This window comes from Nannospalax galili, unplaced genomic scaffold (assembly GCF_000622305.1).
Source record: "Nannospalax galili isolate Female #2095 unplaced genomic scaffold, S.galili_v1.0 scaffold604, whole genome shotgun sequence".
In the NCBI taxonomy this organism is placed as follows: Eukaryota; Metazoa; Chordata; class Mammalia; order Rodentia; family Spalacidae; genus Nannospalax; species Nannospalax galili.
This window is the reverse complement of record NW_008350472.1, coordinates 457509-483003: the sequence shown is the minus strand read 5'-3', so window position 1 is coordinate 483003 and position 25495 is coordinate 457509. Positions and strand designations below refer to the sequence as shown.

General features: G+C 38.8%; 1 protein-coding gene and 1 pseudogene across 1 annotated transcript in view; both read right to left on the bottom strand.

Moving 5' to 3' along the window:
• Fmn2 (formin 2) overlaps positions 1-25495 on the bottom strand; it is a 396698-nt gene that overhangs the window by 80739 nt on the left and 290464 nt on the right. The window contains exon 16 of the mRNA XM_008847787.3: positions 11273-11324. Coding sequence (XP_008846009.1) covers positions 11273-11324 — 52 coding nt within the window. The remainder of the gene's footprint in view (positions 1-11272; positions 11325-25495) is intronic.
• LOC103745781 lies at positions 1498-2347 on the bottom strand (annotated as a pseudogene).

Genomic DNA, 25495 nt, shown 5'->3' with positions numbered 1-25495 from the left:
ATTTTACTTTTTAGATTAGCAGACAAAAATGAATGAATAAATATAATTTATACAAAAAAATGAAATCCCAGAAAAAAGCGTGCTTTAAAACATACACTTCATTTTCTTTTGACTATTTCATGCAGCTATGGAATCATAAAATTGAAAATAAAAGCAGGCTATCTTACTGTTGGTAACAGTTTAGCCATTTAATAAAAAGGCAGAACACAAAGACCCTGGGGTGTAATTTCTTTCAAAGCAAGCTCACAGTGGGAACACATGTGTATGTATAGTTCACCAAGCATTTTCACATAACTTTGTCTAGGAAATCCTCTTACCAGGCATAACCAAAGAAACTTTGTGTATTGCAAAGAACATGGTCAGCCATTGCTAGAGCCTGAGAGGGGAGAGGACGGAGAGTCCCAGACACTGCATGTGGTTTATCTGCTACAAGCCTGCAGGGGTGAACTAAGCTTGGAGGAAACAGCAAGTCCACCACACAACCCTGCCTTCTCTTATAGGAACCTGGATGAGTATGTGGTGTGATAAGTTGCTTCTAAACATTTGGGACACTTCTCTTTTGACAAAGGCCTATAAAGAGTCATTTTTTAGTTGTTCAGGTATCTGATTACCTGAATGGGCAATCATTATTCCCTATAAATGACAGTTCTTTCTAAAACTCCATACAGAAATGTGTCAAAGTTGTCACTGGATCTTTTGTCGCAGAACATAAACTAAATCTTCCTTAGTGTTCAGATCATTGTCCAGATTTTTTTATTTTTATTTTTTTTTGTGTGTGTACGCATTTAGTTTTATTGTAACAAAGCAACCTATATACTTTTAACATTTAAAACTGAGTATCATTTTCTTTCCTTTCCAGTGGGGGAAAAAAAAAAGTTACCAGAGAGAATGTCAATTCCAAATAAAATCCTACAGGTTCTGCTGAATTTACCATTGAGTGGCAGGGCTCAGGTCACCATGAGGAAAGATGTTTGTCTTAAAAGTGTCATCAAACTGCAAGGGTGTCCATTAAACATCACAATTAACACACCAAAGGAGAAGCCATGTTGTCAAAATGCCCACTTAATCCACCCATATCTCAAACCCACCCTTTGCTGACCTTCTATACTTTTTTTTATTTTTTATTCTTATTTAACAAGAGAGACACATGTAGGTAAATGTTAGCTGTCCATAATATTCACATAGAGACAATATTATCTCTGGGCCCAATATACAGAGAAAGAGGAAAAAAGCTAGAATTCTATGCGCTACCACACAGGTGCCCAACACCCCCAGCCTCCAGCAGAGCCACAGGAGCAGGAAGCTTTTCTTTTTTTTCCCACAGAGCAAGGTGGTGGTGTTGATTCCACTTCAAAAAACAAGGTGAATGAGCACAAGAGGGGCAGGGGAGGGGAAGGGGGAAGACAGCAACTTGCCCCCGGGGACTGGAGAAAATTAAAAAATAAAAAGGAAAAATTTTTTAAAAGGAAGGTTGGACTCCGTCGGTGTTCTTTTCTTTCAGTCATCTTCTCCTTCATCCTCCTCTCCTTCCTCTCCATCAACATCTTCATCTTCTTCACCTTCATCCTCGTCCCTCCTTCATCAATATCCTCCAATCCTCCTCCTCGTCCTCCTCGTCCTCCTCCTCCTTCTTTTTCTTGTTCTTCATCATCATCATCTTCCCCTTCTCCTTCTTCACCATCCATATCAGGAACCAAGTACTATTACAAGGGATTTGGCCAGATGTCCTCTTTGATGACCTCTCCTAATTCATCTGAGCCAGCATCAGAATGGTCAGTGAACCAGGTGAAGACACTCTCTGCTGCTTCATGCTGCCTCTTCCTGCTGGCTTTATTCTAAGTTTGACTTGAGCATTTTGTCAAATCCTTTCCAGATTTCCATTTGATTTCGGTGGACTTTGAAGATGGATCACTACGCTCATTCAGATGAAATTCCTTGGGGAGAACTTTATTTTCAAAGTAAGAATTTTCATCAAAATAAAAATCTATTCTGCAATCTGATTTTATATCTTCAAATTCTGTCACTTCAACTCTGGTCAAATAACACAGCCTCTTCATCCTCCTCCCCAAGCAGTGCAGACACTTGTGGATGGATGAAAAATGTTGTAACCCCAAATTTGGGATTTTGGGATCAATTCTGACCTCTTCTAAAAAAATGGATGGCAGAGTTTGTTACATTTCTGTTCGTCTTTCAAAATTTTCTCACTGGCTTATTCATTAAGTCTATTTCATTTTTTACTTCATCAATATGGCAATTGCTTCTTGCTGTTCTTTTTCTGAGGCCTCATTGGCCCATTGTGGTTGCAGTTGAGCTCCTTTTTACTGACTTTGGAAGTTGGTGCTGGCATGTGGCTGCTCTGTGCTTGGGGGAGGGGGCAGAGAGGGTCAACCAGATTTTTTAAAAAAGAACTTATGTAGAAAATTTCTGTGATTAATGTGCATTAAGCACATTTAATGAAAATGTCCCTAGGTATTCTCTGCCTTAAGGGCAGAGGGCTAATGGAAGGCTGGGAAATGAAGGCCAACTTCCTGGGTGCTTATATAAGCAGAACAAGTAGAATTGGTTTGATCTTACATGGTCTTACCTCCAGAATGTATTTCATCTGACTTACAGTGATATGATACAGAGAACATAAAAAGAATCAAGAATGATAAAAATAGAAGACTGAGAAAGTGTAGGTCTGAATAAATACAAAACCCTGGCTCCTTTCTCCTCAGGGCCTTGTTGAATCAACTGACATATTTACAGCACAGATACAGCGAATATTGTGTATGTTTTATTTCAATTTTAGCTGACAGAGTTGTGGGGGTGGGCTGATTTAAGCACACAAAGAAGTGTCGTAAAAGACCAAGGCTTTCAGTCTAAGATGTTTATATAGGAAGAAAGAACATTAGTTGATCACTAATGGAGGTAGAAGATATGGAACATAGTCAAGATGTCACAGGTGGGATGAATACTTGGGACTCTAGAATCTGGCAAACACCATTCCCCACAAGCCTGAGTGAACTCATACATGAATATAGTCTTCCCACCATTTCCATCCCTCCAAGTACCTCTCTAACTCCTCCCATTCTCCCCATGCTCCTTCTCAACTTCCTGTCCCCTTCTTTTATTATTATTACATATGCATATATACATTAATAGATATACACAGATAGACAGACAGACAGAGAGATAGATGATATACAATACACTAAGTTCATTCAGTGATGCTCTTGTGTACCTGTATTTAGGGCTGCCCACTTGGTGTTTGATAACCTCCCTGGCAAAAAAAGCCTATCCAGTCCAATCTATGTTTTCCAAGTGTTCTTGCTTATGGGTCTATCCCCTGGAGATTGGCTAACCTACTAAGCATCAAACCAGTAAGGAAAATGGACTCTTCCTCTCTGAGAACCTTTCAATTGCCATAAGGTCCTCAGCTAGGACTTCCATATCTTTTTAGAAAATCTCTAGCAAATAAACTTCACCTGGTTCTATTCCAAATATAGCCAGTCCTCTTAGACAGGCCAGTAGGAGTAAGATTGTGGCTCATGTCTCCCAGAATGATGTTTGCTATAACTAAAGACTGAGGTGGGCCAGGTGTGGTGGCACACACCTTTAATTCCAGCACTTGGGAGGCAGAGGCAGAGGCAGAGGCAGGTGGAACTGGATCTCTGTGAGTTCAAAGCTAGCCAGGTTTACATAGTAAGTTCCAGGACAGCTGGGGCTACAGGGAGACCCTGTCTCAAAAAGACCAAAAAAAAAAAAAAGGAGATGGGCAGCCCCCAGTCTTCCTGCCAGAGAATAGCTATTCAGTCTCTTTCTACCACCAGCCTTTTGTGTATGTGTGCATGTGTATGCATAAGGAGGTCAGAGCTTGACAATGGGTATCTTCCTCTCTTATTTTCCACTTTAATTTTTGAAACAGGGTCGCTTGCTGAATCTGAAGGTACCAATTCAGCAAGACAAGCTGGCCAGCAAACCCCAAAGATCCTCCTGTCCCTGCATTCCCAGCATTGGGATTACAGGTGCTCACTGCCATGTCTGGCTTCTTACATGGGCCCTAGGGATCGCGACTCTGATACTCATGATTGTGCAACAAGCATTTTATTGACTGAGCCAATGTCTCAGTTCTACCACTAAATTTTGTAACCTTTGACTATAATAATATGAAAATGAAGAACAGTCAACATCTATAGATCACTTATCAAGTACTAAGCATCTGCCAGGGATCATCTCGTTCATTTCTCAATAGCAGAGTAAATACCATTAGTTGAAGGTAGTAATATTGGCCTCAGGTCACAGAGCTCTGACTTGCGAGAGGCAGGACTCAAACTCAAAGGCCCCTCAAAGAGATATGCTCTCTTTCTAGACAGAGCTACTATTGATTGCTGCCCAGATTATATAGTATTGCTCAGGAAATGGTATAAAGGTACATATTTAGGGACATGTCAAAGTCTTCACAACCTATTTTTCTTACTTTCATTTCTAAATTTAAAAAGGCCTGTATTGCTAACAATTTTATCAGCATTTCAACTCCTAGAAATCTGTGTTTGTTTGCTATGATTAGCAATTAATGTCTTGAACTCAGTTTTTTGCATTCTTAGACACTTGCCAATTCTGTTCATCAGTTTGCCTATTCTATTCACCAGTTTGTATCAACTTAAGAGCCACTGAATGTGTGGTATATGTTCAAAGAATATAAGGACCTTGCCTAATAAAGGAATAACAAAGACCTTGTTCAATAAAATTTTTTCCTCAAGGTAATCAGATATTTTTTAAAAGTGTGATGATTAATTTTAGTGTCCCCTTGGGTAGGTTATGACATCTACTTTGGGGTGAAAATACCAGCCTAGTTGTTTTGAAGGCAGGTTTTAGATGTGGTTAACATTTAAATCAGTAGACTTTAAGAAAAACAGAGTCCCCTTTATAACACAGCTGGGCCTCATCCAGTCAGTTGAAGGCCTTACGCTGAGGATCTCAAGTAAGAAGGAATTCTGTCTCCAGACAGCTTTCATATTCAAGATTGCAACATCAAGTCCTCTGGATTTGCCTGGCTAATTTTAGATATGCTAGCTTTTATAATCATATGAGCCATTTCCCCAAGTTGATCCCTGCCCTTTCTCCCCTCTGTCTTCTCTCTCTCCCTCCCTCCTTTCACTGTAGATATATTTCTTCTTTCTCTCTGTTCTTAGTAGTGTTTTTCAGAAAAAGTATTTTTCCTAGTGAATTACAGCAGAAAGAAAGAAGTAGTTGAGGCAAGGAAGCGGGGAGATTGCTGGGGTATTTTCCAAACATGACTCTGACTGCAAATCAGCATCCTAGAAGTGAAAGTGTACAAAACTGAAGCTCAGGGGCTGGAGAGATGGCTCAGTGGTTAAGAACACTCACTGTTCTTGCAGAAGACCCGGGTTCAAATCCCAGCACCCACATGGCAGCTAACAACTGTCTGTAACTCCAGTTCCAGGGGATCCCACAGCCTCTTCTGTCCTCCACAGACATTGCACAACATGGGTGCACTTACATGTAGGCATAACACTCATACACATGAAATAAAAGTAATAAATAAAATATTTTAAAAACAAAAAGGAAGCTCAAGGCTTCCTATGTGGAATTATTTTGTATATGGAAACTGAATAGTTTATATAGCCAACCCTTCAACTTTTAATTCTAAAACAGGTTCCTGAGGTTCTGGGAAAGATGGCAGTTTAGAAGCTACCTCCATGGTTTACAGTGAAGAAGAAGAATCAGGATAAGACAACACAAAATATACTAAAAAGACAAAAAGAGAGGAAGACCTTTGGAAGTCCAAAAAGGGAGTGAGAGGAGAGCTGAAAAGTGCGAAGAAATGGAAGAGCAACAGCAGAAAGAGAAGAAGTCAGCCAAGTCTAGCACAGCTCCAGACCCTGGCTCCCACTGAGTTGGACGTAGGGGAGACACAGAAGCCTCACCCGAGAGCAGTTCATTTTCTCTTCTCTGAATGGTGCTGGGGACTGAGCCCTGAAGAGAAGGCTGTTCAACAAGAAGATTCCCAAACAACACTGGAAAAGATATCCAAGCAAGAGATGCGTAAACTGAACCACAAGAAACGTGAAAAACAAAGGAAACATAACTCTTTTAAAATATAACCCTGTCTGAGAGATGCCCAACCCTAAGTGACACATCTGCAATGGAACCCCTTCACATAGGGCTCATAGAACACAGTGGAACAGGTGGTAAAGAGAATATTAATGCATCTCTCAATTCTCATCAGTGAAGCTTCCTCATGTAACAGATGATGATGAACACAAAATGTTACAACTGACCAAAGTGTAGAGAAAAGGAGACTGCAGAATGTGTGCCACTGGACAAGATGCCTATATTAAACTTCACTCACCCAGGGCTTAGGAATCATTGCAGAGGAGGGGGCAGAAAAATTGGAAGAGCCTTGGGAGGAGGTGCATGACCATGAGGAAATGGAGTCTTACAGCCTCTTGGGACTTTTCTCAAATGAACTTATATCAATGGTGACACCATACATAAGACTCAATTCAATCAGACAAAAACAGACATTGAAATGGGGAAATGGGCAGGAGGCTACAACTTTGGCGAGGAACTAATAAGAGCTGATCACTAATGGGTTCTGAGTGAGGGAGAATTGATCTTCTTCAAGGGAATGACTCTAGACAGGCTGAATAGTCCCCAGCGAATGAACACACACACCAAGGGACATAGGCCTTAACATATATGAAAAAATGCAGAAAGTCCAGTGGACAGGCTATGGGGAGTGCAGATAAAGAAAGGAGGTTAAAATATGATTAAGGTGTATTGTATGAAATCCACAAAATTCAATAGAAATGTATTTTAAAAAATAAAAAAATATACCTCCTCAATAACTGAATTCAAAGATACTGAAATGGATAAAATTCATTAAAATATTTAATGCTAAAATGATCTATGACTTCAAAGACCATACCAATAAACAGATGGATAAAGTATTATCTGAAATGATCACATTTTAGACCATAAAGAAAGTTTTACAACAAAAAAAAGTGTCTTATGAGATGGGGACCTTATTGTACAGTCCAGCTGGCCTTGAACTTCTGGTGATCCACCTGACTCAGCCGTCCATGTTCTGGGACTACAGGCATGTACTACCCACACATGACTTTTAAATAATACCCTGTATCTTATCAAATCAAAGTAGAATAAAGCTAAAAATCAGTAATAAGCAAAACCACAAAAGTATGCAAATATATGGAGATGGAACAATACACTCTTGAATAACTACTAAATTATCGAAAAAAAAATCAAGGAGAAAAATTTAAATTCATATAATTAAATAAAAATGAAGGCTGGGTGTGGTGGCACACACCTGTAGTCTCAGCACTTGGGAGGCAGAGGCAGGTGGATATCTGTGAGTTCAAGGCCAGCCTGGTTTACATAAGTGAGTTCCAGGACAGCTAGGGTTTTTTTTTTTTTTCTTAAAAAAAAAAAAAAAAAAAAAAAAAAAAAAAAGCAAAATGTGAAATTTTTTGAATACAATGAAGGCATATTTAAGAGCCAAGTTACAGCTAGGAGTAATTAATTTAAATAATCAGAGTAATCTCAAATAAAGAACTTAGTGATGTACTTGAAAGTTATAAAAACAAGAATGAGACAACCCCAAATGCATTAGATGTGAAGAATAATAATCAGGGCAGAAGTAATAGAGGGTAAAAGAAAAAGAAATGGGGCGTGGGGGTTGGAGAGATGACTCAACAGTTAAGAGAACTTGCTATTCTTGCAGAAGTCCTGGGTTCAAATCCCAGCACCCATATGGCAGCTAACAATCATTTGCAACTTCAGTTCCAGGGGCTCTGACTCTGTGGGCATTGCATGACACAGGTGCACTTACATATATGCATGCAATAAAATTCATGCAAATAAAATAAAAATAATAAATAGAAATTTAAAAGAAGGATAACAAATAGAATCATTCAAAGAGTTGTTTCTTTGAAAAACCTTTAGCTGAGCTAATGAAGACAGAAAAGATCTAAATTAAGAAAGAACTAAATAGTGGGTCATTAGAGCAGATTCCAAGAAAATCAAAAGATCAGTAGGGAACACTTTGAAAATATCTTCCAAGAAACTGGAAAATTTAGAAGAAATGGACAAATTTCTAGACATAAGTGACATATCAAATTTAAATCAGGAGGACATAAATAATGCATACAGATCCATAACAAGCAATGCATGTTAAACAGCAATAGTCTCCCAACAATGAAAACCCAGGACCAGTTAGGTTCATTGCTAACTTCTAGCAAACTTCTAAAGAAGAGCTATACCAGTGCTCCTTGAATTAGTCCATAAAATAGAAAGGGAAGAATCGCTATTAATCTCATCCTATGAAAGTCATAATATCCTGATGCCAAGATAGAAACACAAAACAAGCCAAGTTCCCCGATGAACAAAGATGCAAAATTGTCAATAAAACACATAGAAGCCCATATTAAGTAAAGTAAGTCAGACACAGAGAAGTTTCACTTTTCTTTCCTGTGAGGTATACACACACACACACACACACACACACACACACACACACACCTCTTTCTCTTTTAATGTGTGTGTGTCTGTATCATAAAAATAAAAAGGGGAGTACTTAAGAGGTGAAGGGGTGGAGGGGAATGAGGAAGGGGGCAGGAAAAGGTAATAGGGATTATATATGGCTATAGTACAGGATGTGCCTGAAGAAAAATGTCATTACAAATCCCACTGTCTTATAGAACAAAAATACACCTATTAAAATAATCATACAGCATAATAATTCATCTGTAAACCTAGAAATGTATAGCCAATTTTGAAAGAGATGTACCCTAGCTCAGAAAAATGTTATTGAATAGGTTAATGCTGTTGTAATGAAATGCTTCTTTTAATTAAAATAAATAAAAAAAATCATACAACTGGTAAGTACATTTTTTGGCATGAAAAACAGAATTTAAAATATTAAGAAAGACCATATATCATAACTAAATTAGCATCATTACAGGCATACAAGGATAGTTCAATATTCTCAAGTCATTAAATATTACAAAGCAAACAAATAGAATAAAGGTCAGAACTGAACAGTCATCTCCATAGATCTAAAAAGACCTTTAACAAAGTTCAACACTTCTTCGGGATAAAAGCCCTGGAGAAAACAGGCATAGAAGTCATACCTCAACATGATGAAGGGTACATATACTCAGTCTAGAGCCAAATTATCCTCTGTGGAGAAAAACTGAAAACATTGCTTACAAAATAAGAAATAAGGTAAGGTGTCAACACTCTCCACTCATATTCAATACAGTGCTTGACTCAGCTAGAAGAATGGAGTGAAAAAAGAGAATACACATTAGACCACATGGCTACACACACCTAATATATAAAAGTATCCAAAAGGCCCTTTTGAGAAAAGGGCCTTGTCCTAGTTACTTTCCATTGCTGTGATAAAAGCACTGACTAAAACCAGCTAGAGTAGGAAAGGGTTTATTTTATCTTACATCTCCCAGGTCACAGTTCATCTCTGAGGGAAGTTAAGTTAGGAAATCAGGGCAGGAAGCTAGAGCACAGACCATGGACGTACCCTGCTTACTGGCTTGCTCCCAAGTCTCTGTCCAGTCTGATTTCTTACACACTACAAGACCACTGCCCACTGTGGGCTGGAAACTCCAATATCATTCATCAATCAAGAAAATACCCTACAGATGTGGCCACAGGTCAATCTAGTGGAGGAAAATCCAAAATTGAGATTCCCTCTACTCAGGTGTATCAATTTGACAGCTAAAGCTATCCAACACAGGCCTCTTAACAAATGGTGCTAGAAAAACAGGATGCGTATACTGGAGATTAATGAAAATGGATTCGTATTTATCCACCTACACAAAGGTCCATTAAAATGGATCAAAGATCACGTTAGATTTTAAACTGTAATGCAGAGGAAAACATAGAGAAATTCTTTAAGGTATAAGTTTAGATAAAGACTTTCTGAAAAAAGACTTCGACAACACAGAAAAATCCTGAGAATTGACAGTTGGAATATACACATGAAATTAAAAGGCTTCTGTACAGTAATGGAAGCAGAGTGAGCAGTCAACCCACAGAATGGGAGAAAATCTTTGATAATTCTACATCTGGCAGAGGATTAATATCTAGAATGCATAAAAAAACAAAATTTATTTGTATTATTATTTTTTAATTTTATGATTACAAATGTTTTGCCTGCATATATGTAAGTGCACTTATGTTATGCAAAGCCTGCAGAGGTCAGAAGAGAGTGTCAGATCCCTTGGAATTGGGTTATGGACAGTTGTTAGCCACCATGTGGGTGCTGGGAATCCAACCAAGCCCTCTATAAGAGCACCCAGTGCTCTTAACCATCCATCCAGTCCCAAACCAACAAAATTTAAACAACAAAGCCCAAGTCATCTAGACAACAGTTAGACAAACTAACCGAACAGATACTTCTCAGAAAAGAAACACAAATGGTCAATAAATAGATAGAACTGTTCAATGCCCCTAGTCATTACGGAAATCCAAATGAAAACTGATTAAAATTCCTTCTCACCTCAGTCACAATGGCTATCAAGAAAATAAATAACAACAAATGCTGGTGAGGATGTGGGAAAAGAATAAATGAGGCTGTCTGCTCTCTTATACAATGTGGGTAGGAAATGATATTGGAGATGCTAGATATCACTTTTTGAGGTGGGACAAAGAAGTGCAAATAAAGATTGGACAGGAGGGCTAATGAATGGATATGTTTTTTCTTATATGCAGAAATCTTCATTTAAATGTATACACACACACACACACACACACATACACACACAGTATGTACTCAGAAGGGAAGCTATTTGGAGGGAGGGAGAAGACAAGACAGAGGGAAAATTACGGGTGGGGAGGGTAGTAAGGGGCAAATGTAAGCGGTGATTACCATGATTACGCATTTATAATAAAACTCATTGTTTAGTTTGCTAATAAAAACAAATACAAACAAAACAAATCCCAGTTTCCCATGATCCTCATAGTCTTGTATGCCTTTACTCCCTACTGGGAAGAGGTGAGAAGCTTGTTGTAACTACTCAGTTTTATAACAGAATTAGTCATCATAGTGACTTACAAAATATAATTCAGAAGTTATTGAAACACTCCAATCAATACACTATTACATTATAGTCCTATTGCATGCTTGAAAGCAAAAATTAAACTAATAACTGGTTCCTGGGGCTGAACTAAGAACTTTATAAGGCTGTTGTTAGAAGAAATATTATATTAAAGGGAAGTAATTTCTCACCATTTATGAGTCTCTGTCAGGGCAGTCTCTTGTGATTCTTGGTCAATTTTAGCTGAAAATGCAAAAAAAAAGATGGATGTGAAATAGATGCATAGTTATACTATTTCAAGCAACATATGATCTAAATAACTAACATGGAATTTATTTATTAACTCTAATGGATTCCACCCAGACATCATTTTAAATGCATGAATGTCACTGATATGATAAAAATATAATTCAGCTTGGTTAAGTTCACACTATTATGCAGACAAATAGGATTTTACATAACCAACCAAAACTTTTAGATTATGAATAACTTTTTGGCATCTTACACAGTAACCTGAGGAATGGAAATACTAATTTCACAGTTACATAGAATGTTTCAGGACATAAATGCTGATAATTAGTTGAAAATAATTCTCTCAAATAAGGGTACAAACATAAAGTTGGAAAGACAAACACAAATGGAATTGTTAAACATATTAAACTCTGAAATCATGCTCTCTGGGACATAAGGGACTGGTTTATGATCTGTGTTGTAAGAGGATATTGCTATGCACCACTCGATTTGCTATAATGTTTTTCCATGCTGGGACTCAAACCCAGGGCCTCTCACATGCTATGAAGGTACTGTATCATTGACCTTTAACCTTGACATTATTTGCTATAATTTTTATCTAAAAATAAAAATGTCTGGCACAAACACAAATTGCTTAAAAATCACATGGGAATTCTGTTAAATTAAATATGACAGTGACTTTCACCTTATTTTAATAAGTAAGCATTCTAGAAAATTAGATAAATATTTCACATCTCCCCCAACTCCTCTCCTCTGTACATAATATATTTGGGCTGGAGAGATGGCTCACTGGTTAGAATTGGCTGCTCTTTCAGATGACCCAGGTTTGGTTCCCAGCACCCAACTGGTGGCTAACAACCATCCATAACTCCAGTTCCACGGGATCCGATGCCCTCTTCTGACCTTCACAGGCATTGGATGACAGAAATTCATTTACATGCAGGCAATATACTCATACACATAAAAGTAATAAATAAAATATTAAGAAAAGATTAAAAAAATTTCCAAAGGTACTGTTATTTCAAGTAAATCTCATTATATTCAATCTGTTCTGTAAGACTCTAAAACATTAGTTATGACTTCATAAATTAACAATTTAATGGGTTAAGTGATTAATTAAACTATAGGACAGTAAAGGAAAATATTCATACTATACCTATACAAGCTTCAGAGTGCTTCCCACACAATGAAAGATGTACACGAGATAAAAAGACTCTACTAACTAGTAAATGAAATTGTCTATTCATAATCCTTTCCTGCTGGGTCACACTCATAGCCATTTGTAGAAATCACAAGACAAAATGGAGCAGGGTAAGTTAATCAGCTCTATAAACATAAAAAAATTGGCAATGTTGACCAAATGAAACCCATGATCCCGTGGGAATTGTTAATGTGCCTCACTCCTTAAAACACAATAGTGCAGCTTGGGCTGGTTAATGTTTTACAGTTTCAAGACTGTGTTTGCTGGAAGGTCTGTACTGCCACTAATCATCCCGACAGAGTGTCAGGCTGGTAGTCTCTGCCATGGATGTAAGAATTTAACAGGGAGCATTTGATTGGCGACAAGATTTTTTTTTCTTTCCTTTCCCTTTTTGTACTTTAGATTATTTACACAAGCTTACAGGCCAATCATTAGCAACATTAAAGAACAAGGGTACATGTTCCACGATTTTCCTTTGAAAAGGCTCTACTATGAATATATTGTTTTATAAGAATGACTCAGGGCTGCCTAACATAAAAAGGATTTGCTTCCGGAAACAATTCAAGAACCATATACAATTTCTTTAAAGGAAGATAACAAAAGCACCTCAATACACACCACTTTTATGAAGGGTACTTTTTGTTTGTCTGTCTCCTCCTAAATTACAAAGACAGAAATTGAGATTGACAGAAGGAATTGCTGAACTAATTTAGAAGACTCAAATAGAAGATTTATGAAACTAAAACACAGGAGACTGCTATTCCCAGGGTCTATATTCTATTTGTGATTCAGAATAAAGTTAGTCCTGTGATTTTTGGCAAACAGATTCACCTATTAACAAGATACTTAGCATAGTGCCTGTAGTGATCAGTACATGCAGAGTAAATGTCTTTTGAAAGTTTTGGAACTGAAAATCTTAAAAGTCTTTAAGTAAGCCAACCACTGTTTTATAATGTTTTAACATCATACCGAGATACAGAAACTAAAACCACGTAAGCCCTTACATCACAGTAAGTGGATTGAAGTGAGTCTCACTAGTTCATGGTTTAATTCTTTTTTTTTTTTTGTTCTTTTTGAAACAGGGTCTCCCTGTAGCCCCAGCTGTCCTGGAACTCACTATGTAGACCAGGCTGAACTCACAGAGTTCAGAGCCTTGAACTCACAGAGCTCCACCAGCCTCTGCCTCCTGAGTGCTGGGATTAAAGGCGTGCACCACCGTGCCCCACAATTCCTTTTGATGTGCACCAACACAGCTGTTGTTTCAGTGGCTGGGCAAGCTGTCATGTTTTTAACCCTAGGGGTCCACTTTAATCCAATGTGAAGGAAGATAGAGCCATACCAAAGCAATAAAATATAAAAGCAGATCTTCTTACCCAACCCAATAACTCTATTATAATAATAAAGGCATATAAGAATAACAGAAGATACTTAGCAATATCTACTACACATTATTTTCACATGATTTTGAAGCTAAAGGGACTTGTATGTTTAAACTCTAATCATCTTTGATAAATAGCCTAATTAGAGATTAAAGAAAGCACATTAAAGTCCACATTTCAACTCTTAATGTAGAGTCAACAATTCAAGGCGCTGGACATATTTTCCTTTGTATTGCAATCTGGAATCAAAAAAACATTGTGAGAGTCAGGCATGGTGGTGCAAACCTGTTATCCAAGACCATGGGAGGCAGAGGCAAGGAGAGCAGATGTTGAGGCCAGTTTGATCTGTAGAGTGAGACCTTGTCTCAAAACCCAAGGGTGGGAAGGTAGCTTAAGTGATGGGGCAACATAGGCAAGTCCCTGTGCTCAACCAAAAGAGAATCCTGAAAAGTACGTACGTACATCTTTCAACATGCTGCTTTGTACAAATATAAAATAAATGATTTGTTGAGTCCCTCTTTTTTCTATTTTTAAAAGTTAGAGCATGCCAATTGAAGAAAATAACAGGTTGCACTGTGACATTTTCATGAATTAATGAAAACGAATACATCAAATTAAAATAAAATGCCAATGTGGCCACTAAAAACTTGGAATAGACTAACTTTAGTCTTTCATTCACCAAGGGGGCATACAAGCTATCCATGTACAGCAACTAAAATCTCGGCATAGCTGTGTCATGTTGACAACCACAGGCTGTGTGCCACCACCACTGTACACAGAGATACTCTGTCATGACTTTGCTGAAGGAGCCACAGAAATAAGGTAACTTTCTACACATGTTCCACACATATTAGATGAACTTTTAAGTTTCTTGAACTGTTGTTTTCTGTATATATAAATTGCTTGTTCTAGGAAGACCAGATGGCTCAGTGGGTAAAGGTGCTTCCTATGCAAACGTGGTGACCTCACTTCCATCCCTGCAATCCACATAAAGACAGAAGGAGAGAACCAACTCCACAAAGTTGTCCTCTGACCTCCAAACACAGGCCATGGCACTGGTGCTCCCCCCACATCATAGACACACAAACACAATAACAAAAAGTGAATAAATTGAAAAAAATGTTCATGTCTGATTTCCAATTGCACAAATGATTCTGTGAAGAGTTTTGAAAGACATTATTCTTTTTCATAGTAATTTCCTAAATATGTATACTCAGTTATCAATAAATGATTAAAGTATGATCAGGTAATTATATAAAAAAGATTATTTAAGAACAAATAGCTCATTACTTTTTTTGATGTGTCAAATGAAGGTGATAGCTTTCTAATCCATTGAAGAATCAAGACATTGAGCTAGGAGACTAGTTCGATGTATAGTGCTTGCCTGAAATGCATATGGCCCTGGCTTTGAAAACCAGCACTGCAAACAAACAAACCTAGGTTGGCTGAATTTTTAGTGAGCTTTATGATATCAAAACAAACTTCCTGGATTTCCTCTGCCACAGCTTCCCTGGTCTTGACTATCTTGGGCAGAGGAGCCTGTTTAATGCTTAACCTACACTACTGCCCAAGGGCCACCCAGAGTTCAAGTCTTTGGGAGAAACTTCTACATTTCCTACGGGAAATTTACATGTGTCCTACATAATATTCTTACCCAACTGCCTCCAGATTCCTCTAGGGTCAATGTTTGGTTCTTTAATATCAAATTTAGTCAGACAAACCTGGTTGAATTCTAATCCAGACAGTAGGCTGTGGTATATTTTAACAACTACAACCCACACTTTGAGGGCACAGTCTTTCTTCTGGAGAAGAAAAGAGTACTTTGAGAACAGAGTATTGCTTTGTTTTTCACGGAGTTGCACCATGATTCAGTAGAATACTGTGCAGATTGCCTGGTGCACAGCAAGAATCTTTTTGTCTTTCATTTCTGTATCATAAATACTGCAAAAGTATGGGGCACGTTTCTTCCAGAATGTAAAAAGTCTTCAATGGCAGGAGCACTACAAAATTTCTTTGTAATTTTTTCTAAGTAGAATACACATGCTTTGCTAAAATAAGGTCACTTTCCTATCAACACAGAGAAATGTTGTCATAAGACTTTATAAAATGTTGGAATAACTCTAAAATGTATTTAGAAGTTTTTCTTTGCCTACTTAGCTTGGGTATTTAGTCAGAAGTTCCCTCTTTTCTCTTCCCGTTCATTTCTTTCTTTTTCTTTCCTTTCTCCTGGACTCATGGTCCCTCCCACCTTAGCCTGCGAAGATGCTGGGAATACGAGCTCACATCCTATCTAACTGAATAGTTATTTCATCAGCTGTAAAAGACAGAATTCTCAATACCTGCAGTGTATGAGGCTAATAGCATTTGGGACTATTTTTTTTTTCTTTTTGAAAAGGCATAGCAGTAAATAAAATTGCCCAAAGGGAGCAGTACTTTTGATGAATTTAGGGAGTGTGTTGGCATCTCAAAGATACAATGATTTCTTAGAATTGTACACAGACCTTTTATTCCAGTTACACCATGGGCAACCATTCATGTCTTGATGCTTGGGAAACACTGCCAAGAAAATGTCCTCAGATGAAGTATACAAAAACAAACAAACAACCCAAAACAGACTTTATAAGGAGGGAGAAACAAGGCAGTAAAAGAAACCAGTCAGTTTTGTACTGACCTGGGAAAAAGAAACAGGCTGATTGAAATAAGAAAAAAGGTATTGGTAACCCTTATTTTAATAGACCTAAACCTGTAGGGAGAAATGGACCCAAGGGAAGTTGGTCAGTCAATTGTGATTCCCCAGTGGTGGCTCCGCCTTAAATATTAATCAGAACATTGAAGCTGTTATTCTTTATCTCTTAAATTTAAGTGTTAGAGAACTGTACTTTGAGGCTGAGAAATTCCATGGTTGAGACCATAAAATTTTCTTTTAATGGAAAAATTGAACTTTGCAGGCAACCTTCAATTGTTTGCTTACTTTATTTCCATCTAGTCATTTATTTTAGTGTTAGGATATAAAGTTATCCTTTGGATGTGATTCTACCAAAGAGATCACGGACTTGGATGGGTCCATGCTGCAGAACAGGCAAATATGTGAGTGCTTAAAAATTGCGTTTCAGAGCCCTGTTTTAGCACCCCGGCACCCTAGTGATCTCTTCTCCATGGATACTTCTTTTCCCACCAAATCTCTGCCTCCACAAGAAATTCCTGGTGGTTGCTGTCCTACTGTTCGTCTTCTGACCTGGTGATTCGTGTCTCTAGTCGCTGTCTGGCTCCAGACTCTTTTGCAATGTGAAATATTTCTGCTGACCTTGTTCCAAACAACTGCAAGGAAGCAGAGGCATGGAATGGACGCCCTTGTGATCTTCAGCTTTCATGAGGGAATACCACATTTTCTCAGGTAATTGGAGACAGAGTTGCCTCTGAGTAATATCAGATGGAAGGCAACTCAGAACCCTTTCATCTACTTGTCTAGGCTCTAAATCTTGTTGCTATTTTTCCTTTTATTTAAAGTGTTAACTAGTTTTTGTTTATAATTAGCTATGAATGTGCATTTTAGTCGCTTTTAAGTGCAGCCAGTGTGGGTTATTCTTTTAGACAGATGCAGTGCCTTTCCTCTGAGTCATCTGAAGTCGTCATTTAACTGAAAATATATTGCTTCAGTTTTGTGACTTTGAGACACTCCTCCTTTTGACAATGCACTAAAAGTCAAGTAAATTTAAGAAAGTTAGACATGTCAGACAGGGGATGACTGAAAGTATCTTTCCTTAGACAGCAAAAGAAATAGCTAAGTCCCAATGCACCTCTCCACCTTGGTGCTGTAAATGCTCTTACAACAATAAAACAAATGCTGAAGGATGACCTGGGAGGATAGAGGCAGAGTCTGGGGAGCATCACTTCACAACATAGCCTCTGCGGTAACTCATAGCTACTTTTCATTCAGTACTGAGGTTATTTCAATTTTGTACATGAAATATATTCCTTTATGTTCCAGAAATATAGGTGTATATAAACATAATACATTAATATTTATTGCTAAAATATCAAGATATGTACAAGAGAAGATGATTTGTGCTTCAAAATTTAATATATGAGGTTTTGGCAAACTCTAGGACAGTTAAGTACTCTTATGACTCAGCCTGATACACTTACTGAATTCTTCTTGGTGAAATTCCTTCCTGTATCTTAATTTTAGACACAAAGGTGGACAAAACAGGGAAAATATTAAATAAATACACGTGTTTCACAGTCTGTTGATAATACTATGTAAAACAGTTACCAGTTTCCAACTAGAAAAATTCTCAATACCACTTACTTTTAAAACAAATCACACCCCAAAGCTATCAGACCCATATGCTATGTACATCTTTCATGGACTTTCACTAACATAGCATAAAAATAAAGACATACCCAGCGCTAACTCCTTTCTTTTTCTTTAGCTAGAAATAAGCATGCTATTGAAGAAGTCGAGAATACTTACTAACACTAAGTGGATTTTAAACTAATGTCATTCAGATGGAACCAAAATCACTATAAGTCTATAACTAAAAATGTTAACATACCTGTTTTAGAGCTGAGCTTTCAAAATTGGAAGCAATATCCACTAAGTCCCACTAACTGCTGGATCCAAAATATCAGATATAAAAATCCTGAAATAAAAATCTGAAAACCATAAAAGCTCTCCACGATCTGTTTTCTTTTCTAATTTTACTTGCCAAAACAACGTTGGAAGATGAGGGCATTACAATCCTAGAAACCAAAGCACATAACTGAACATTCCAATATTTCAACAAACATTTGACAGTCTAGTATATTTTTGAATATTTTGTTGGGTTTTGTGGGTAGATGTATGTTTTTTTCCATTGAAAAATGATTGGTGGTGAGGGAAGCAACAGTTACATCAGCTGATGACATGGAGTGACATGGGGATAGCCTAAGAGGGAGCGTGAATGTAGCCCATTTGCATATTAAACTCTGCTAATTTTTACACATCATTACCTATGGCAACAAATCTTTGTACAGTTCAGGGAACTAGTAGTGAAGAATGTTGCACAACAAATCAGAAATAAATATTACATGAAGGAAATAAGATTCAAATTCACACTGGCTGACTCCAAAGATTCAACACTGTCAAGTTACTCATGGGCACAGCCAAGTGATACTCCTATTTGTCTTCTGAGAGAGGCTACTGAGAAGAAAAGGCAACAAATACATTAAGCTTTGGACAAAAATGATTAACAAGTCTTAGGCAGATCAAGAAGTAGACTGGAGAGTGGCCACAGCAAATAGAAAAAAAAAAAAACAAGGCTCTGAAGCAAAATCACAAGGTGTAATGACGAGAGACATAAAGGAGGTAGAAAGGGTAGTGGGACAGAGGTGGTAAATGCGCTATGCACAGAGTCAGGTGCGGCTTCCTACCGCAAAACAGAGCAATAAGCGAAGCAAAGGACACTGATCTGTGCTCACCCTCAAGTACAAGATGCACTTTTAACAAGTCTATGCACTTCTGGACTTCTCAAGAATCAAACTTTCCCCAGGCTGTAAGCAACAGGAAACTAGATAACAAATATGAAAAAACAGCCTTCATGTGCTGGATAATAACAGGTCGCATAGGACTGTGATCTCTGTTGAGTCCTTTCAGTTTTCTACATTTATTTCGAAAAGTCAATTTCCAGATTTTCAGGCTCTGGAAGGGATAGATCACAGAAGAAACTCATCTCAAGGAGGTGAGAAACCATAGATGGAAATTTAGGAAGACAGAAGAGGCTGAAAATCGAAGGGCAGAGGTCCGGGGGGAAATAATCTTGTAGAAACGAAGAGAAAGATGCTCATTGAGGTCTTTCTGAGTTTTGCTGAGTATTAGAGTGCTTGTGTATACAGGAGAACACTACAGATCCAAACAAAGCCCCACCAAGGAACTGTGGGCTAAAGAATCCCAGAAATTCTTTCAGGGTCAGAGTGAATGTCTAAAGTCTGCAGAGCCCAGCAAAGAGCTGTCATTGAGTAAAAGGGACAGGATAGTTATGAGAGACTCCAGCAGGGGAAACCACTTCGGTAGGATTCACAGTGAGGATTACTCTGCACTAGCCTAAGCGAGGCTTGAAAACAGGCCTTAAAAGGAGTCAAACTGAATCATGCATCATATTTAAATGAGCAGCCCAAACAAAGCCAAATACTCTGTAGAGGAATTTGACCAAGGGTAAGAAATGGGTTGTGCTGCATATTGTCTGTCAAGAACACAACCCTGCAAATGCCACTACCACCAACACCTACCCAATTTTGGGTATCTGAGGGTTGTGCTAAGCCATCAAATTTGTAGTAATATGCTACAACAGCAATAGAAAACTAATACTGATTTCTCATCAGACCCTATGAAAGCAGAGGAGAATCATTTCTTATGTATGCACACACACACACACACACACACACACACAGTAGCTATGATAAAGTGCCCCCTATTTGGGCTTGGTCCCCAAATTGTCTTGGTACCAGATGTAGTAGGAGTCTTAGGAGTGGGGCTACTGAAAGGAATTCAGGTCAGTGAGGTTTTCCCTGAAGGAGATATCTGACTACAATCCCATTCTCTCTCTCTCTCTCTCTCTCTCTTTTTTTTCCTTCCCAGTTGTATGAGCCATATGTACAACTCTGCCAAACACTCCCACAGTGACATATTGTGCCACTACAAGTCCAAAACCATCAGGGCCAGGGTGACCTTGGCCTGAAACCTCAGAAGCCATTAGTCAAAATAAACCATCCCTCTTTATAAGCACATCATTTCAGATCTTTTGTCACATTAATAGAAAGCTGCCTAGCACAATTGTTCAAAAATAGAACATAAAAAATTTTTTACAAGCACTTAAATGCTGAAAGAATTCTGTACCTGGAAATGTTAAAGGAAGTTATTTAGGCAGGAAATGACACCAAGTGAAACCTCAAATCTGTAGAAATTATTGTTAAGACCCAGAAAGAGTTTTTATTAAATAATTGAATTACAAGAAAATAAAAGTAGGGACAAGCTATTATTTTGGTTATAATATATGTAGAACTAAAATATATAAGAACAGCAGCAAAAAATTCAGGAGAGATCAGAAGCACTTCATGCACATACCAAATGAGGGCTTTATTTGGACGCAGACAGTGTGGGACTAAAGGGGATGTTCTACTTGGTTTTCTATTGCTATAATAAAACACTGACCAAAACCAATTTGGGGAAAAGGGGATTCATTTCATCTTATTTTTCCAAGGCACAGTTCATCATTGAGGGAACTCAGGACAGGGGCACGTCCTGGGAGGAACTGAAGCACAAACCAAGGAGGAGTGCTGCTTACTGGCTTGATCTGTCCTGTGATCAGTTTGCTTTGCTGTATGACCCAGAACCACCTGTCCAGGGATGTCACCACCTACAGTAGACTGGACCCTCCCTCATCACTCTAACATTCAAGAAAGTGCCTCACAATCATGCCAATAGGTCAGTCTAATAAAGGAAATTCCCCACTTGAGGTTCCCTCTTTCCACATGTGTCATGTTGACAAGTGAATCTATCCAGCACAGGAACATAACAAGAGAGCAATCTTGAAAGCATAAAATGAAGATGTATAAAAAGTCAATGGTGGACGTGGCTTCCAGATCAGTTCTAGGTCCATTGCTCCAAATGTCTGAAGAATGTTCTGTCTTCAGTGGTAGGATCTTACCTTCAAGTTCTGAGAGGCATTCAAGAGATGTGGCAAAAGCCTGTGTAAATTTGGGCGTCTCTTGGACCACCCTGGCCAACAACTCAAAGGAAGGTGTGCTGGACAGCTTTACTGTCAACTTGACACACCTGGGTTGAGGGAGCCTCAATCGGGGAATTGCATTCATTGGACTGGCCTGTGGCCATGTTTGAGGGGCATCTTCTTGATGAGTGATATGGGAGGGCCCAGCCCACTGTGGGTGGTGCCACCCCGGGCAGGTGGGCCTGTGTTGCATAAGAAAGCAGGCTGAGCAGGGGCCAGGGGAGCAAGCCAGTAAGCAGTGTTCCTCCATGGCCTGTGCTCCAGCTCCTGCTTCCAGGTTCCTGCCCTGAGTTCCTACCTTGGGCTCCCTGATGAACTGTGACCCAGGAGATGTAAGATAAAATAAACCCTTTCCTCCCAGAGTTGGTATTGGTCAGAGTATTTTGTCACAGCAATGGAGAAACAAACTAGGATAGAAGGTTTCTCCTGTCTGGCATTGTTTCTTGGTATGTAGCCTTTAGCTATACACATGGACTCATGTAGAGCTATTGTATGTATCGTTTATCATTAGGTTGTCGGACTAATATGATCCCCTCTGGTTTTTAAAAACTAGTTAGGCATTATTTATTTTACCCCTCTTTCTCTCTCCCTGTCTAACCCTTCATGGATTCCCCAGTTAAAGTGCCCCCATTTTCCCCATTTCTCTCTTGAGAATACTAGTTCATACTATCCTACCTCTCCTGAGCACGTTCTTTCCCTTTATACCCAACTTTCTTTGATTAACCTTCACTCCCCCCTTCCATTTCAATAACCCCATTTTTGTTCATTTCTCCATTAAAACACCTGCTTTCTCCTGTTCTTCTCTCTCAGGTTCTTTCTTTCCCTTTACCTCCCTGATTCATTTCCATTCTACTGGTTCCTGCAGTTACATCTGGATACATACACACTCACTCTACGTTACTTCACTTAGTATAACAGTTTCTAGTTCCATCCATTTACCTGCAAATTTCATGATTTCATCTTTCTTTGCTGCCGAGTAGAACTCCATTGTATAAATGGAGTTTTCATTTTCATTTTCCACTTGTCAGCTGAGGGACACTTAGGTTGATTCCATCTCTTAGCTATTGTGAAAAGAGCAGCAACAAACATGGATGGGTATATGCCAAGGAGTGGTATAACAAGGTCAAATGGTAGGTTCATATTTAGTGTTTTAAGAGTTCTCCACACGGGTTACATGAGTTTGCAATCGCCTATGAGCATTCGCATTTCCCCACATCCTCTCCAGCATTGGGTATCATTTGTTTTCTTGATCTTAGCCAGTCGAACTGGGGTAAGATGAAATCTTAAAGTGGTTTTAATTTGCATTTCCCTAATTACTAATGATGCTGAACACCCTTTAAGATGTTTCTTAACCATCTTTATTTCTTCTTTTGAAAAATCTCTGTTCAGATTCTTAGCCCATATTTTAAATGGATCCCCTGCTTTCTTGATTCTTTGTTTTTTGAGCTCTTTATATATTCTGGATGTTAAACCTGTTAGATATGTTGCTGGTGAAGATTTTCTCCCAATCTATGGGTTTTCTCTTCACTTCCTTAGTTGTTTCTTTTGCTGTACAGAAGCTTTTGAGTTTAATGATGTCTCACCTGCTGAATGTTGATCTTAATTCCTGAGTTACTAATGTCCGATTTAGAAATTCCTTTCCTACACCTATATCTTGTAGGTGATTGGCAATGTTTTCTTCTAACAGTTTCAGAGTTTCAGATTTTACATTGCAGCCTTTGATCCATTTGGAGTTGACTTTTGTGCAAGGTGAAAAATAAGGACCTAGTTTCATTCTTCTATAGGTGGAGATACAGTTTTGCCAGCACTATTTGCTAAAGATCCTGTCTTTGCTCCAGTGAATGTTCTTGGTCCCTTTGTCAAATATCAGGTGGCTCAAATTGCGTGTACTCATATTTGGGTCTTTAATTATGTTCCATTGATCTAGGGGTCTATTTTTGTTCCAGTACCACGCTGTTTTTATGACTGTAGCTCTGTAATATAGTTTGAAACCTGATATAGTAATCCCCCCAGCATTGCTCTTTGTGCTCAGTGTTCCTTTTGCTATCTGGAGTCTTTTGTGGTTCCATATGAATTTTAGGATTTTTTTTTTTTTGTAATTCTGTGAAGAATGTCATGGGGATTTTGATTGGCATTGCATTGAATCTATATACTGCTTTTTGTAGGATGGTCATTTTCACAATATTAATTCTACTCCATGAGCATGGAAGGTCATTTCATCTTCTGGTGTCTTCCTCAACCTCTGTCTTTAAAGATTTAAGATTTTCATTGTTGAGGTCTTTAACGTCTTTGGTTAGGTTTATTCTGAGACTTTTTTGAGGCTATTGCATTCTGCTTTTGCTTGTTAATGGTACCAAGATAGGCTACTGCATTTTGTAGATTAATTTTATAACCTGCCATTTTACTGAAAGTGTTAATCATTTCTAGGAGTTATCTGGTGGAACTTTTGGCATCTCTTGGGTATAGTATCATACCATCTGCAAAAAGGGATAATTTGACCTCTGATAGCTTTGGAGAGCACTATGAAAGATTAAATAGGAAGTCAGGAAGAATATATAAGATCTGAACCTCCCTATCAATGAATGGGGACTTTTCACATAGCTCTGTAAAGGTCACTTCTATGGGTGTAGGATGAATTGAACTGACTGGAATAGAGGGCTGTGTACATTTTCATCAATTGAGAAGCCATTATCATGATGTGGAAGGGGAAGGTACGAAAAGATGGAAAAGATTATGAGATAACCTAGAAGAGGAAACAGAGTATGAAAGAAAACTTGAGAGCAGGGAAAGCTTCTGACGTTTCCTTCTGGAAAAATAATATGAGTATTAATAACAGATCAATGGAAAATGACTTCTGCTTGAGACTTGTGGCCATATTCACAGTTGAGTCAAAAGAAAATAACATGTCCACACATTCTGTGGAAGCTCTTTAGTATGTCCTAGAACTACCCTCCCTGGAATCCCTGATTCTACTAAAATATCTGATTATTAAAGCTGCCCAAACCACCTTAAAGCTGGGTATACAGGGCACATGTAAAAGCTTAACACTCAGGAGGCTGAAGCAGAAAAAATGCAAGTTGGATGTCAGGAATGAGATGATGAGACATTCAGAAGTGAGCAAATACAGCATAAAATCTCACCAAAACTACTTTAAACAAAATGGAAAATTCCCTCCTCAAAAGGAGGGCCCCGCCATTCTATACTCCTATTTGGGCCCTGCGCCATTCCTAGTCTTGGGGCCCCAGACACCTGGGGAACCAATACTACTTCCTGATCCTTCTAACCCAGACCAACTCAGCCCCTTTCTTGGGCTCCAGGAACACCACTTCTGGTCCTGGCCCCACCCTCACCTCTCTCTGCTTCCCTGGGCCTGCACCACCAGCTAACTCTCCTACCCTGCACTAATATCCTCAGGCTTCTTGGGGTAAGTCTATAGTGCAGCTCTCCGCGCCGGGACTCCCTAAGCCTCATTCACCCTTCCATCCCCCCTGCCCCCGCCATTCTATACTCCTAGTTTGGGCCCTGTGCCATTCCTAGTCTTGGGGCCCCAGACACGTGGGGAACCAATACTGCTTCCTGTTCCTTCTCACCCAGAGCAACTCAGTCCCTTTCTTGGGCCCCAGGAGCACGAAGGCTTCTGGTACTGGCCCCGCCCTCACCTCCCTCTACTTTCCTGGTCCTGCAACACCCACCAGCCTCTTTCTGGGGCTGACAGCCTCTTTCTGGGGCTCTGAGGCTTACCTTTACTCTCCCTGATCCTTTGCATCCAGTACAACCCAGCTACTCAATCCACTCCCTGGGAAATCTTGGGGCTTT